This window comes from Lepisosteus oculatus, chromosome 15 (genome assembly GCF_040954835.1).
Source record: "Lepisosteus oculatus isolate fLepOcu1 chromosome 15, fLepOcu1.hap2, whole genome shotgun sequence".
NCBI classification, from domain to species: Eukaryota; Metazoa; Chordata; class Actinopteri; order Semionotiformes; family Lepisosteidae; genus Lepisosteus; species Lepisosteus oculatus.
The window spans coordinates 496,902-512,206 of NC_090710.1; the positions used below are offsets into that span (position 1 = coordinate 496,902).

General features: G+C 37.4%; 1 protein-coding gene across 1 annotated transcript in view; it reads left to right on the plus strand.

Annotated features, from left to right (window-relative positions):
• The window catches only part of pwp2h (PWP2 small subunit processome component), a 54,965-nt gene that overhangs the window by 19,614 nt on the left and 20,046 nt on the right, over positions 1-15,305 (plus strand). Inside the window, exons 9-12 of the mRNA XM_015363589.2 lie at positions 867-937; positions 6,648-6,784; positions 8,835-8,983; positions 9,740-9,887. Of these exons, the coding sequence (XP_015219075.2) occupies positions 867-937; positions 6,648-6,784; positions 8,835-8,983; positions 9,740-9,887 (505 nt within the window). The remainder of the gene's footprint in view (positions 1-866; positions 938-6,647; positions 6,785-8,834; positions 8,984-9,739; positions 9,888-15,305) is intronic.

The following is a 15,305-nucleotide window of genomic DNA, read 5'->3' on the forward strand; positions in this document are numbered from 1 at the left end:
AAACGTTGGTTATTTGTTTCCTAAAGCTCCCTTTAAATATCACTAGGACTCACATGAAGCTGTGATAACATTCAGTGGCTAAAATATGTGAAAATTCAGAACAGAAAGGAGGCAAATACTGTTTGATGGATCATAAGTACTCTCATTCTGCTCTGATGAGAAATGAAGTGGCATTTGCTCTGTGGCTAAGGATCTGTGCCAGTGGCTGGAAGGTTGCCGGTTCAAATCCCGTGGCCGGCAGAGGAATCCTACTCCATTGGGCCCCTAAGCAAGGTCCTTAACTCCAGCTGCTCCAGGGGTGCCATGTAAAAGGCTGACCCTGTGCCCTGATCCCAAGCTTCTCTCTCCCCGCCCGTGTGTCTCATGGAGAGCAAGCTGGGGTATACAAAAAGACAAATTCCTAATGCAAGAAATTGTGTATGGCTAGTAAAGTGATCTTCTTCTATGCCAGACTATTGTTTTTTAATGTCATTTTTTATTACGTAAAAAGCTGTATGAGGTTTAAAGGACTGCAGGGATCATATAGCTCCTTTTCTTTTCCAATTCAAGAATATTTCATTTTGAAGTGTTTCTAGAATTTTTGTTTCAGTGAAAACAGAATTATATATGGTTTTTCAGCTCACTGTATAATTGGCCCTTGACCTCATCAGCTGTAACAGATTTTAAACACTTTGCTGTGCTGCTGTCACAGTGTTCATGCTGACTTTGTAGACAGCATTGACTATAATGGGCAAATGTCAGGAGCAGCAAATGGACATCAGCCACATGTAAAAAATGTCAGAAACATACCATTAGAAACTATTATTTTTAGGTATTAATTGAAGGTGCAGTTTTTGTCATTATTATTGTAAATGTTTGTTTTTCAGTATTTCAGACCAAAGGATTTTATCAGTATCCATCAGTGACATTGGCGACTTGATAGCTTTTGGCTGTGCAGGTGAGTTTAAAATACACAGTTGATGGGCTGAAGAATTATCTTCAGGTTCTGCTGGGTTTCCAAAGGTCATGGAAATCCTGGAAAATTTTGGAAAATTATAAAATATCCATTAAGTTTTGGAAAAGTAATGGATTTTTTTTTAACTGACCCAAAATTATCATTATCATGTAATTTTGTTCGTAAGTTCGAAAACGTTTAAAAAGAGGCTGTGGCGTTGCCATTGCTAACAATACACATTATAGTGTCGCGTCAGACCCTCTCATGGGAATTTTATACTGAGCTATACATAGTAAGCTTGCCTAGCACCCGTGTCACAATGCGGGTGTTTTCTGTGACCTCTGGTTAGCAGATGAAAAATACAAGCTATGGCTCCAAAAAGATGAAGACCCAGGACGTGTGAGATGTACAGTGCCTTTAGACCCCTCCACTTTTACCACACTTTGTGTAGTAGACTTATTTCAAAATGGATTTAATTATTTTTTGCCATCAATCGACACCCAATGACAAAGTGAAAACAAGTTTTTAGATTTTTTTGCAAATTTATTTAAAATAAAAAACTTAAATCTTCCATTTACAAAAGTATTCCGACCCTTTCTTATGACACTCCAAATTGAGCTCAGATACATCCTATTTCTTTTGATCATCTTTGAGATGTCTCTAGAACTTGATGGTAATACACCTGTGGCAAATTCACTTGATTGGACATGATTTAGGAAGGCACACACCTGTCTTAATAAGGTCACACAGTTCACAGTACATGACAGAGTAAAAACCAAGCCATGAAGTTCACGGTACTTTCTGTAGACCTCTGAGATAAGATTGTGTCAATCTGTCAATATGAAAAGGGTATAAAAAAAACTGGCAACACATTGAAAGTTCCCAGGAGCACAGTGACCCGTTTTGGAACCACCAAGACTCTTCCTAGAGCTGGCCATCTGGCCAAATAGGGTATTTGGGCAAGATGGGCCTTGGTCAGGGAGGTGACCATGAACCCAATGGTCACTCGACCAGAGCTTCGGAGTTCCAGTGTAAAGATGGGAGAACCTGCCGGAAGGACATCCATCTCTGCAGCACTCCATCGATCAGGTCTCTATGGTATGGTGACTAGATGGAAACCACTCCTGAGTGAAAGGCATATGACAGCCTGCCTAGAGTTTGCCAAACGACACTTAAAGAACTCTGAGAGCATGAGGAACAAGATTCTCTGGTCTGATGAGACACAAATTGAACTCACTGTCTGGCAAAAACCAGGTACCGCTCATCACCTGGCTAATACCATACATACGGTGAAGCACGGTAGTGGCAGCATCATGATGTGGGGATACTTCTCAGTGGCAGGGATTGGGAAACTGGTCAGGATTGAGGGCAAGATGAACGGAACCAAATACAGAGAGGTCCTTGAAGAAAACCCGCTCCAGAGCACACACAACCTTGGACTAGCGCGAAGATTCAGCTGTCAGCATGACAGCGATCTGAAGCACACAGCCAAGACAATGCTGGAGTGGCTTCAGAACAAGTCTCTGAATGTCCTTGAGTGACCAAGCCAAAGCCAGGACTTGAACCCCATTGAAAGTCTGTGGAGAGACCTGAAGATTGCAGTTCACCAATGCTCCCCATCCAATCTGACAGAGTTTGAGAGAATCTACAGGGAAGAATGTGAGAAACTGCCCAAATCCAGGTGTGTAAAGCTGCTAGAAGTATACTCAAGAAGATTCGCAGCTGTAATCGCTGCTAAAGGTGGTCCTACAAAGTACTGAATAAAAAGTCTGAATACTTATGTAAATGGGAGATTTTGGTTTTTAATTTTTAATAAATTAGCAAAACTTCCAAAAAATGTGTTTTCACATTTTCATTATGGGGTATTGTGTGTCGATTGATGGTAAAAAAGAACCAATTAATCCATTTTGAAATAAGTCTACAACACGACAAAGTTTGGAAAAATTTGAGGGGTCTGAATGCTTTCTGAAGGCACTGTAAATTATGTGGGAAAACTTTTGACATAAAGAATATGGGTGAAGCTTTGCTATCAAGTCACGCGAAGGGTAGAAAATGCATTGACAATGATAAGTCTGCAAGAGAAACAATTGGAATCTGAACCTTTCTCAACTCATCTGCAGCTATAAACAGACATCGGTGTCTAACAATTATGTGTTTTGTGGAAGCTGAAAGTAATTGATTCACATTATTCTTGCACCAACATTGGGCAACTGTTTAAATCAATGTTCCGTGACAGTGAAATCTCAGCCAAATTTTCTTGTGGCGCAACAAAATCTGCATGTGTGACCACTTTTGGAATTGCTCCCTATTTTAAATCGCTGCATGTCAGAGAAGTTTCTGTGAAGCATTTCAGGAATGAAAAAGGCCATATATTTTCCTAGTACAGATGCAGCCATTCAAAACGAGCGTGGTACGCAGCGGTGCAACGCGGTGGGTGTGTTGCATCATAGAGAGTCATATCGCATCATCTGCATTTTACTGCATGTGAATTAGATTATTAATAGTATCCGGAATCACCTTGTAAAACAGCTCCACCTGGCGAATAAAGTTTAACCTCTCATTTACAGCATTTGAGCTGTCACCAGAAAAAATCCGGTTTCGAATCCCGATCACTGCTGAGGGACAATTTTTATGCAATTAAGAATTTAAGTTGTATACTCGTGAGACTTTTAATTTTAAACTGTGTATTACAGCATATAAATCATTAGACTTTAAAAATTTTGTATATTTTATAAAAGCAAGATAGCTCAGTTTGACAAAAGTACTCAACCTACCACCTTTATCATAAATAATTTGATTATTCATAAATATTTTACCCTTCAAAGTCTTTAACTTGGTAACTTAGTGGGTTCTGGTTTTAATTCTAACATTAAGCTTATAGAGCTTATTTCATAAAAAAGTTATAATGTCTATACCGAAGATATTACTTATAGTATGAATAATGAATGACCTTGGACAAGCTGTAAGCTCAAAGTATTACCCTGGTCAACTTTCTTTGTAAACGGAAATACTTTATTTTCATTGACTTAAGTAACAACAAAGCATTTCGTTGATCCGATCACGTATTCGTTTCCAATCATACATCTCCGATTCACAATGCCTTTCACATGCTCATAAACAATATTAATTTAGGAACATAAACATATTATGTAAACTGTATATGGCTAGTATTGGTATTTTTAACGAAAAAATACACACCAGTATTCCGCTTTCTCCCTAAGCATTTTAAGCATCAAACTCTTACATGTGGTTATTTTGAAAATGTTTTTACGTGTTTATATACTAAGTAAGTATATAAATAAGTTTAAGTATACTTTAAGTTTATATACTTTGTGAAAAGTGATAGTTTTAACCTTTTCTGCAAAAACGCTTGTTATCGCAGTAAACAAAAGCATACTTTTAGAATTTAATTAATAGGGAATATAATATGGAATCGTATATCTAAAGAAATGAATAAGGATATAATTATTTGTATATTCTGTAGCTCAAACAGTTGTATAAGACTTTCTATGGATGTGTGTACGTCTGTTTCACTGCTTTCCACATGACTGTGTCTGTGGCGTGATGGGTTAAGTGAGTGACTCATAAGCCTGAGGTCTGGCGTTTGAACCCAGCTATCAACATGAGTTTTCTTTTAACAAACATTTCTTTGAAAAACTAAAATAGAAAATATTATGGGCACTATATTGACATTTTTGTTATATTTCTAAATATCACAACATGTTAGAAGCTAAGTCATTTATTAATAACAAATAATTTCAAACTGCTACTGATATTATTACTGACAATAAATATTATCGACACTATATTGTCATTACAAACATGTATGCCATACGGCGTACGCGTTACTGAAGCTTTAGCCTTTGTCACTAATGTAACCACTAAATAAAGACATAAATATAGAAATCCCTATGTTACAAACTGTATATGGCTGGTATTGGTACTTTAAAGAAAAAATACACACTAGTATTCCACTTTCTCCCTATACATTTTAAGCATCAAAGTCTTGCATGTGGTTATTTCGGAAACGTTTTTAGGTGCTCCTTCTGACCACATTAAGTTTAATATGTGAATATTTAATATGTGAAAAAAAGTGAATCCTGTTTTTTTATGGTCTGTAGCTATAACGCATTTAACGCATACGCCTGACATTACAGGCTGTGCCTGGTCACCAGCGCGGTGACACATGTAAGACTTTGATGCTTAAAATGTTGGAATAAAGTGTAATACTGGTGTGTATTTTTTCTTTAAACTACCAATACCAGCCATATACAGTTTACATAATGTTTATGTTCCTAAATTAATATCGTTTATGACCATCAGATGCGTTATGCTACTCTTCTTTTTATGCTCAGCTACTAAAATGTCCCTTTAGTTGTAAAATTCCATATAAATACTCAATGCTAAGCGGATTAAAACGTTCACAGTAAATTGATTAAATTATTCAACTTTTCACTAACGACCAATGCACCGCGAGTGCCCCTGTCGGGTCATTTTGGCTAGCCCTTCACATACTGTGGTATGCCACAGTGGCTTGTGGGTAGTTGTGTGCAGTACGGGTTTGTACCATGCATTTTGAATAGTTGTATCTGTAGTTCAGGTGGGTAGGAACTGCAAAGGAACAAGTAATGGTTTATTCCATGCTGAAAAGAGTAGAAAGATATGTATATTTTTTTTCTTCTCTTTTTAGCATGAAATATACATTTTCCTAGCCTATGTGGGCTTACTGGAATGTTGTTAATGTTCTAGGAGTAAACATGCTGTTAAGTTAAAAGAAAAGTAATCCCATGGAAGAATGTATTTGAAATAAATGAAAGTTTTGTATCTGAAAATCAATAGCAACTGTAGACACTTTTATTTATGGTTTTGTTGTTCTTTTTTGTACAATTTTCCTAAGAAATAAATCATAAGGGTGACCTTACACTCATATATATTTGTCATTCTGTAAGTTGTAGTCCACATTTATGCTTAGTGGTATTGAACTGGCCTATGTATTTTTCCTCTAGCCAAGCTCTTCCACACCTGAAAGAACTAATCATCAAATCACCAAACCCTTAGTTGAATCAAGTGAGCAAGAGGACAAATGTGCAGGACAGGGGCCTAAGGAATGAATTAAATACCACTGCTCTAAATCCCACAAATAGTTGTAGCAGTTGTAAAGCCAACATATTCATGGAAGTGCAGAAATATAGTCATGGAAATTTGGTTAGAAGTTATGGAAAAGTCAAGGAATTTTGTTGGTAGAAATGAGTGGGAACCCTGTGTCTGAATGTGCTTATTTTGTAGAAATTACATTTTCCATTGCTAGTTTAAAATATTAATAATATTAAAATTAAAGGCCAAAAAGTGCACTAATTACTTCTATATAAATTTGTCCAATAAAGGATCTTATATTTATGTAGATGTCATTTTAAGGTCTATAGCTTTACTTTACATCATCAGTTGATTTACACACAAAAGAAATACCTCAATTTATTACATTTTTTCTGTCTTAATATATTTAGTGTTATCTCTTCCTGACACCAGCCTTACATTTGTACAATATGTAATTTCCAGTGTGGAGAAGTTAAAACTATAAATCAAGAAAATCTTGGTGCAGTGCCACTGTGGGGTGTTGTATCCATGCATTTGGTGCCAGGGGTTATTAAGGATGCCAGATTTTTTTACCAGCTAGAGCGTAACGGAAAGAAGTCTCTATCTCACTCTGTTGCAGGTCTTGGGCAGCTGCTGGTTTGGGAATGGCAGAGTGAGTCTTACGTTCTCAAGCAGCAGGGTCATTTCAATAACTTGGTGTCTCTGGTGTATTCACCAGATGGACAGTATATTGTCACAGGAGGAGACGACGGAAAGGTATGTGTTAATTTAAGCTTCAACTTCAGCAGTTGAATTTATCACCCATTTTGTTATCAATCAATTTAAATGGATTGCTTAACTGAATGTAGCATTTACAACCCTTCTCTTGATGAATTTTATCCCCAGGTCTCCAGTGGTAATATAGTTTGTATAAATTATATAGCTATCATATATTGAGCATTGGAAATTGACATGGGTTTTAATTCAAGCAGAAAGTAGGTTTAATTCAGTCAGTACAATAGTTATAATAGTTTCTAAACATTTATATAACTGCTTAGGATACATTGAGACCTTCAACCTCTGTCATTGTATCCATTGCAGGCATTACTGTCATTATTATAATTATCCTACTATTACTTGGATTCAAAGAATGGGTGGTGCAGAATAAGAAGCATGCTGCCAGGTTAGGGTGGGTATTAGGGTGGGTACTTTTCAGCAAAGTTGCAACTCCTGTAGCTTGTTAGTTACCTATAGACCTGCTGTGACCTCAGTTGCTGCTGTGGCACTTGCAGTTTGTCAAATAATGAAAGTGGATGTGCAGTCAGTGGAGGGTCTGTGTCAAAAAGGTCATACATTTAATTTAGCAACCAATGTGTTTGACTTTTTGTTCATTTTTTATTTTCAAAAGCTGCTGAATAGATTCTCAATCTGCGCCTGCCACACACGAAAGTGTGGCCCGCAATGTCCGACCCCTCTTTAATAATTTACATTTGTTTGCAGTCAATTCCTTCGATAAAAATAATATAAAATAGGTAGACTCACAGCCCCACTAAGAGTGTGTTCTATTCATGTAAAAAACATTTCTGAATAGATTCGCTGGAGATTAGATTAATTTTCATTCATCTTGAATTTCATTAAAGTGCTGCACGTAGCACTTGACTAGCACATAACGCGCATCACAAGAACACACTTTCATATTGCCTTCACCGTCGTACCTGTCATTCGTCTGAGCACAAACAATAGCCCACTCACAGCAGGGTTGCCTAGCCTAGTAGCCTGTTAGTTTGTATAAAAAAAGAAAGATAAATGGATAAGTTTGTTGTAAGAGGTGAAAAATACATGGGCCAGAGGAAGAAAATGTAAACGAAACAAATACAGACAACAAAACGTGCAAACAGAAAAAAGAGTCGGAGCATCAACGATGAGGATAGGAAAGTCCTGGAAGAATGGAGGAGCAAATGTGCCAAGATTGATAGATGGGCAGCCTTTCTATTTGCTTCATAGTAAAATTATTAGCGCTTGCAAAGCGTACAGTGTAAAAAGACATTTTGATACTACTTACAAGACTTTTGACAAGCAGTACCCACGTGATTCAAGTGACAGATCTAAAGATAAGTCATCTAAAAACAAAACTGCTATTGCCAAGCAGAAAATCATGCAAGCTACTAGTGTCCCAGGTGGTGACGTTAGCCACGTTCAAAATTTCATGGCTACTTGCTAAACATGGCAAAGCATTCAGTGATGGTGATAGAGAGAGAGAGGTTGGAAAAGTGGTGTAGTACACAAGGTTTCTTGAGAAACAGGACGTTTCGGACAGATGTCCTTCATCAGCTGTGCAACTTCAGAAGCACTTTGCTCATACATATACATGGTTAATAGCTATTATAATATTATAAATTACTACTAATATAATTACTATTATATATTGCTATTCATATTATTATCATATATAATATATATTACTATTCATGTTATAATATTATAATCTAATATTATAATAGCTATTATGCACGCAGATAAGGTAGGCCTAGTAGTGATGAATATATGCAGCCCGTGAGACTTGCTTTTAACCACGATTGTGGCCCAGTTGATAAAAAGGTAGAGGACCACTGGATTAACATATATTAATTCAGCATAGCTGAATCCCGTGTTATGCATGACACCATGTTTTGTGCGCCATTTTAAGAGTTAATTTTTTATTAATGGGGGAGGACTGTATTAAAGTGTATGGCAAATGGGTGTTCAGAAAAAACAGAAGCAAGGTAACCCTTAAAAGCAACATGACATCTTCTTCCAGTGTGGGGTTATACCTTTTTGTCTGTTGCAGGTGAAAGTGTGGAATACGAACAGTGGCTTCTGTTTTGTGACGTTCACTGAGCACACCAGCAGTGTCACAGAGGTGGCATTTGCTTCTAGTGGCTTTGTGATAGTAAGCGCTTCGCTGGATGGCACTGTCAGAGCATTCGATCTGCACAGGTACAAGTTTCACACTTAAATAAAGCATCTTTTATTGTGTAATATTATTGTCCACAGGAGGATGGTTCCATTGTCCAGTTTTAATATATATCAAGTTTCTTTCTTTCGTGTTGTGTAGTTTTCATGAGAATTCTCTGAATAGGTCAACTTACTAAATAAGCCCCCTGTATGTTTACCCCTATTATTGATACCCCTTAAGCATCTGTGAATCAAAATACTTGGCACACCAGTCAGTTGTGTCCTTAAATCACTCTTCTTATATTTAGTCATTTCATTAGAATAAAAATAAGTCTCCTTATTTCAGTGAAACTTCATGGATCATAATAGAAGTAATCAATGTGAGGAGACAATTTGACCTTTGACAATGGTTAACAGTTGCTTAAGGGACTTAAGCACATGGAAACAAATGGCCTACTCTCATTTGTACATTCCTATGTTCTTAATGAGCCCATGATTCCATCATTCCTGTCCTGAATGTTCCTAAACCTAATTTTCTCTTCTCTCCTGCGGCTCATATAATCCATAACATTACCACAGAATGAATGCAAACAAAAGATAAATGACCCTGTAATAACACTCACTTTCACTGACTTAAGATAACTGATTAGAAAAGGGGTATAATTTTAATACATTAATTTAGAATCTCCTGTTAAAACCAGAGATAAGACTATTTGGCCATTCCATTTTGTTGGCATTTTCTTATGGATGCAAGAATTACTGAGAAACTAAGGTAAATTTATACCTGTTACTTGACAGATACCGTAATTTCCGTACATTCACTTCACCTCGGCCTACCCAGTTCTCCTGCTTGGCATTGGACAGCAGTGGGGAGATTGTGAGTTCGGGATCCCAGGATTCCTTTGAAGTGTTTGTGTGGTCAATGCAGACGGGACGGCTACTGGAAGTAAGTAGCAAGAAAAAAACTTGATATAGGATTGCACTTTAATAAATATACGAGCCAACTCATCTTATATCATATGGGAGAAATAAAGTCATCAGACAGCTTGTGAGATGTGATCAGTAGGTTTAAAAAGGTGTGTGGAATTTAGATCATACCCAATAATAAATAATTATATAAAACAATACCAAAATCCACCAATTAAAACACACAAATACAATAAACAAGACAACTAAAATAAACCATAACAATAAACACGACAACAAAACAACTACTATAAGTTATTTTCCTACCAAAGAAGACCACTTTCCTCAGTAATATGAAGCTCCAATTCCAAATAGAATAAACAAAAACTTTTGAAAACTTTTTTAACACAAAAATCTGATGATTTTTCTGCCTTTGCTCTCAACTTGAATAAAAACAGGGAGGTAACAGTCATGGGACATAAACATCACAAAATGTGTATTGAGAATGACATTTAGCCTGGGCAATTTGTGTTATTTTTATGTTATAGGTGACACACAATAAGAACCCAATAAAATACTAGGTTTATGCATTGTGTTATGTTAAATATAACACTATAAAGTAAAATGATAACATTTAAATAAAAATACTGTTACTGTCTACCTTATAGGTCATATCAGTTTCATGTAGTTAATCACATTCATGTTCACAATGATAAGTCAATTTTCATTTACTTTAATAAAGTAAACTTTAACAAACATGCGTGGAATAATAGTTTAACTCTGGAGAAGAGTACTTTTCTGTGTTGCATCTTCTTCAGTCTTGAAGGGGACACCTGATTACTGCTACATCCATCTGCTTCTCAGCAGCACCTTGCAACTCACAACTGCAACCCACTGAAGTTAAGCATATGGGAGACCTACAAGTTGCTGCTTTAAGAGGTATTGGTGAGACCAGTAGAGAGTGCTCACTCAGCAGTCTGTGTGTGTCTTAATGCCCCAGTATAGTGATGGGGACACTATACTGTAAAAATGGCACCATCCTTTGGATGACACAGAATTGAGGTCCTGACTCATCAAAAATCCAAGGGCATTTCTTGAAAAGAGCAGGGGTGTTAGCCCCAATGTCCTATCCAAATTTCCCTCTGACCTTTACCAATCATGGCCTACTAGTAATCCCCATCTATGAATTGGCTTCATCACTCTGTTCTCCTTCCCACTGGCACTAGATGAGTGGTAAGTGTATTGTGTTCACTTAGGTGGATCAGGTGGATGCTATACATACAGTCATGTGAAAAAGAAAAGGAACACCCTCTTTCAATTCTATGGTTTTATATATCAGGACAAACAACACCTCATTATTTAACAAAAAGTAAGCCAACATGCAGAAGAAAACTAAATGCACCCCATGATTCAGTAGCTTGTAGAACCATCTTTAGCAGCAATAAATTGAAGTAATCGTTTTCTGTAAGTTTATCAGTCTCTCACATCGTTTTGGAGGAATTGTGGCTCACTTTGCTTCAGTTCATTGATGTTTGAGGGCATTTATGCACAGCTCTCTTATGGTCCCGCCACAGCATCTCAATGGGGTTGAAGTCTGGACTTTGACTTGGCCATTCCAACAACTTGATTCTTTTCTTTTTTTAGCCATTCAGTTGTAGAATGGCTGGTGGGCTTGGGATAATTGTCCTGTTGCATGACCCAGTTTTGACAAAGCTTTAGCTGTCGAACAGATGGCCTCACATTTGTCTCTAGAGTAGTTTGGTATAAAGATGAGTTCATGATCGACTTGATGACTGCAATGTGCCCTGGTCCTCTGGCTGCAAAACAAGCCCAAATCATCACCACTCCACCCCCATGCTTGACAGTTGGTATGAGGTGTTTGTGGTGATACGCTCTTTGGTTATCACTAAACATGGCGTTGTGCATAATGACCAAACATCTCCACTTTGGTCTTGTCTGTCCAAAAGACATCTTGTAGTTTTTTCAAATGCAACTTTGCAAACCTAAGCCGTTCCACCATTCTCACTGTAGAATTTCAAATTGTTTGGGAATGGTCTTATAACCCTTCCCAGACTGATGAGCAGCAACAGTTGCTTCTCTGAGTTCATTGCTGATGTCTTTTCTCCTTGGCATGGTGTTAACACACACCTGAATGGCTGAATGCTCCAGACCACCGAACTGGTCACACTTCCTGATGATCAACTAATCAAGTGCAGATACTGTAATTAGCAGCACCTGGCTGCTAATTACCTTAATTCCTATGGAAACAGTAAGGGTGTACTTAATTTTTCCCCACATGCTTTCTGCATTTTGGCTTACTTTTTGTTGAATAAATAATGATATACATATGCAGCCATTCAAAACAAGCGGGCGATACCGCATTAAAACGCGGTGCGCTTGTCGTAGTATAACTCACGTTACCTTATAATACCGTATATTCTCGCATAATACCGCATGGTACCATTTGTAAAATAATAGTATGCGGAATTTCTGTAAGGTGGAGCTAATCAAGCTCAACCTCTCATGTACAGCGTTTGAGCTGTCGCCATCAAAGTCTTTACCGAAGATATTACTAATAGTATTAATAATGAATGACATTGGACAAGCTGTAAACTCAAAGTATTATCCTGGTCCACATTCTTTGTAACAATCTTTAAAACGAAAAGATTTTATTTTTTCATTGACCGTCTTTGTAAACGAAAATACTTCTATTTTTTCATTAACAAAAAGTAACACCACAGCATTTCATTGATCCAATCACGCATTTGTTTCCAATCATGCAAAGTACAGTAATTTTTGAGAATCTCAGATTCACCACACCTTTCACATGCTCATAAAAGATATTGATTTAGGAACATAAACATATTACTGTATGTAAACTGTACTGTATATGTATATGTAATGTCTTTACTGTGCACGTTTTAGAATTGAATATTTATATGGAATTTTACCACTGAAGGGAAATTTTAGTAGCATAAAAAGAATAGGAGCATAACGCATGTGAAGGTCATAAACAATATTAATTTTGGAACATAAACATACAGTATTATGTAAACTGTATATGGCTGTTACACACCAGTATTCCATTTCTCCCTAAACATTTTAAGCATCAAAGTCTTTAACTAACATGTGAAATAACATGTGTATACAGTACTCTGTGAGAAAAGTGGTAGTTTTAAGCTTTTCTGAGAAGACGCTCGATACCGGAGTAAACAAGCATACTTTTAGAATTTGATTAATAGGGAATATAATATGGAATCGCGTATCTAAAGAAATTAATAACGATACAATTATATTCATGTACTGCAACACAAACAGTAGTACTGTATATACTGTACACAAACAATGTATAGGGCTGTTTCACCACTCATCATGTGACCGTGCGAGTGGCGTGATGGTTTAAGTGCCTGACTTATAAGCAAGAGGTTGGCTGTTCAAATCCAGCTAGCGCCACAAATTTTCTTTTAACAAACATTTCTTTGAAAAAATAAAATAGTAATATTATGGACAATTCATTGACTTTTTTATATTTCTAAACATCACAACATGTTTGAATTTAAGTCATTTTTTAATAACAATTAGTACTTATCACCATCTTTCCCTCTGAATCTTGTCAAAACTAATTGAATTCAGGTGCACAAAAATAACAGTTAGTTTAGTGGCTTCTGTCTGTGTGTAACAATACTGGTTTACATGATTTCAGAATAAATGCACCCATCTCCGTAAGGTCCCTCAGTCAGGCAGTGAATTTCATTGAAAGTTGCGCCACGGCCGAAACGTTGTTCTCTTTCTTCTTTTTTTCAGCATGGAATAAACCTATTACTTGTTCCTTTGCAGCCTACGCATGCTGATGCAGCTACCCACCTGAACTAATAAAGCTATATGGATGTTTTTAGGTCACATATCCACTGCTGGTAACTTTTTCATCGTCTTCTTCTTTTTCACAGCCTTAGTCCCAGACTGTCCTGGGGTCAGCTGCTTTGGTTGCTCTTCTCCACTTGTCTCTGTCGAGCACATCTTCCTCACTCACTTTACATACCTCCATATCTTTTCTCACACAATCTATCCATCTCTTTCTAGGCCTGCCTCTTCCTCTGTTACCTTCCACCTCAAATTCCATTACCCTCTTTGTTACTTCCTCAACGTCCCTCCTCATGATATGTCCATACCACCATAAGCTCGCCTCTCGCATCTTCTCAACCACATCCACCACCCTACATCGTCTACGGATTTCTTCATTTCTAATCTTATCCTTCATTGAAATCTGCAGAATCCATCTCAACATCCTCATTTCAGTTCTTCTCATCAAGTTCTCTTCCCTCTTTCCAACTGCCAAGCATTCAGCTCCATATAGTAGTACAGGTCTAATCACAGTCTTGTACATTTTGCACTTTAACTTTCTAGGAATTTTCCTGTCACAGATTATTCCAGTTATTTCTCTCCACTTGTTACATCCAGCTTTCACTCTTTGTTTTACTGCCTCCAGTGTTTCTCCTCCCTTTACCAGTTTTGATCCAAGGTATTTAAAGCCATCAACTTGTTTCAGTTTTCCTCCATTTGTCTCCTCAACATTGGTCATCTCCTCTTCTCTCCATTACCATTATTTCAGATTTTTCTGCATTCATTTTCAGTCCACCCTTTTCCAGACTCCTCTGCCATTTGAACACTTTCTCCTGTAGTTCTACTTTTGAATCTGCCATCAGTGCCACATCATCAGCAAAGATGAGTTCCCAAGGCACATCTGTTCTTACCTCCTGTCAGTGTGTCAATAATGTTTATGAAAAGGAAAGGACTTAGTGCTGATCCTTGGTGTACTCCAACTGTGATTTCAAACTCTTTTGTCTCTCCCCGTTGTGTTATCATCTTCGTAGTTGCATCTCTATAGGTTGCTTGAACTAACTTCACCATGCTTTCTGGTACTCCTTTCTTCCTCAAGCACCAATACACCACCTCTCTGGGCACACGGTCATATGCCTTCTCCAAGTCCAGAAAGGCCACATACAGCTTTTTCCCTTTCTCTAGTGTCTTCTCCTGTAACTGTCTCATCACAAAAATGGCATCTGTTGTGCTTTTCCCCGCTGAGAATCCAAATTGTGAGTTGTGGATCCTGACTATCTTCCTGAGTCTCTTGTCCAGAATTATTTCCAGGATTTTCAATCCATGTTCCAGAAGTTTTATTCCTCTATAGTTTTTACACTCCATTGGGTCTCCTTTCTCCTTGTAGATAGTCACCATACTGCTTTTTGTCCATTCTTCTGGAATTCTCTCTTCCTTTGCAGTATTGTTTAGCAATCTCGTCAGCCACTGAATTCCCTCTTCATCGAGGTTCTTAAAGTGTTCTGCTGCTATTCCTGATGGTCCAGTTGCTTTGCCCACTTTCATCTCTTTGATAGCTTCTGTCACTTCCTTTACTGAAATTTCTTGGATTGGTCCACACACTACGTCTGCCTCCACTAGG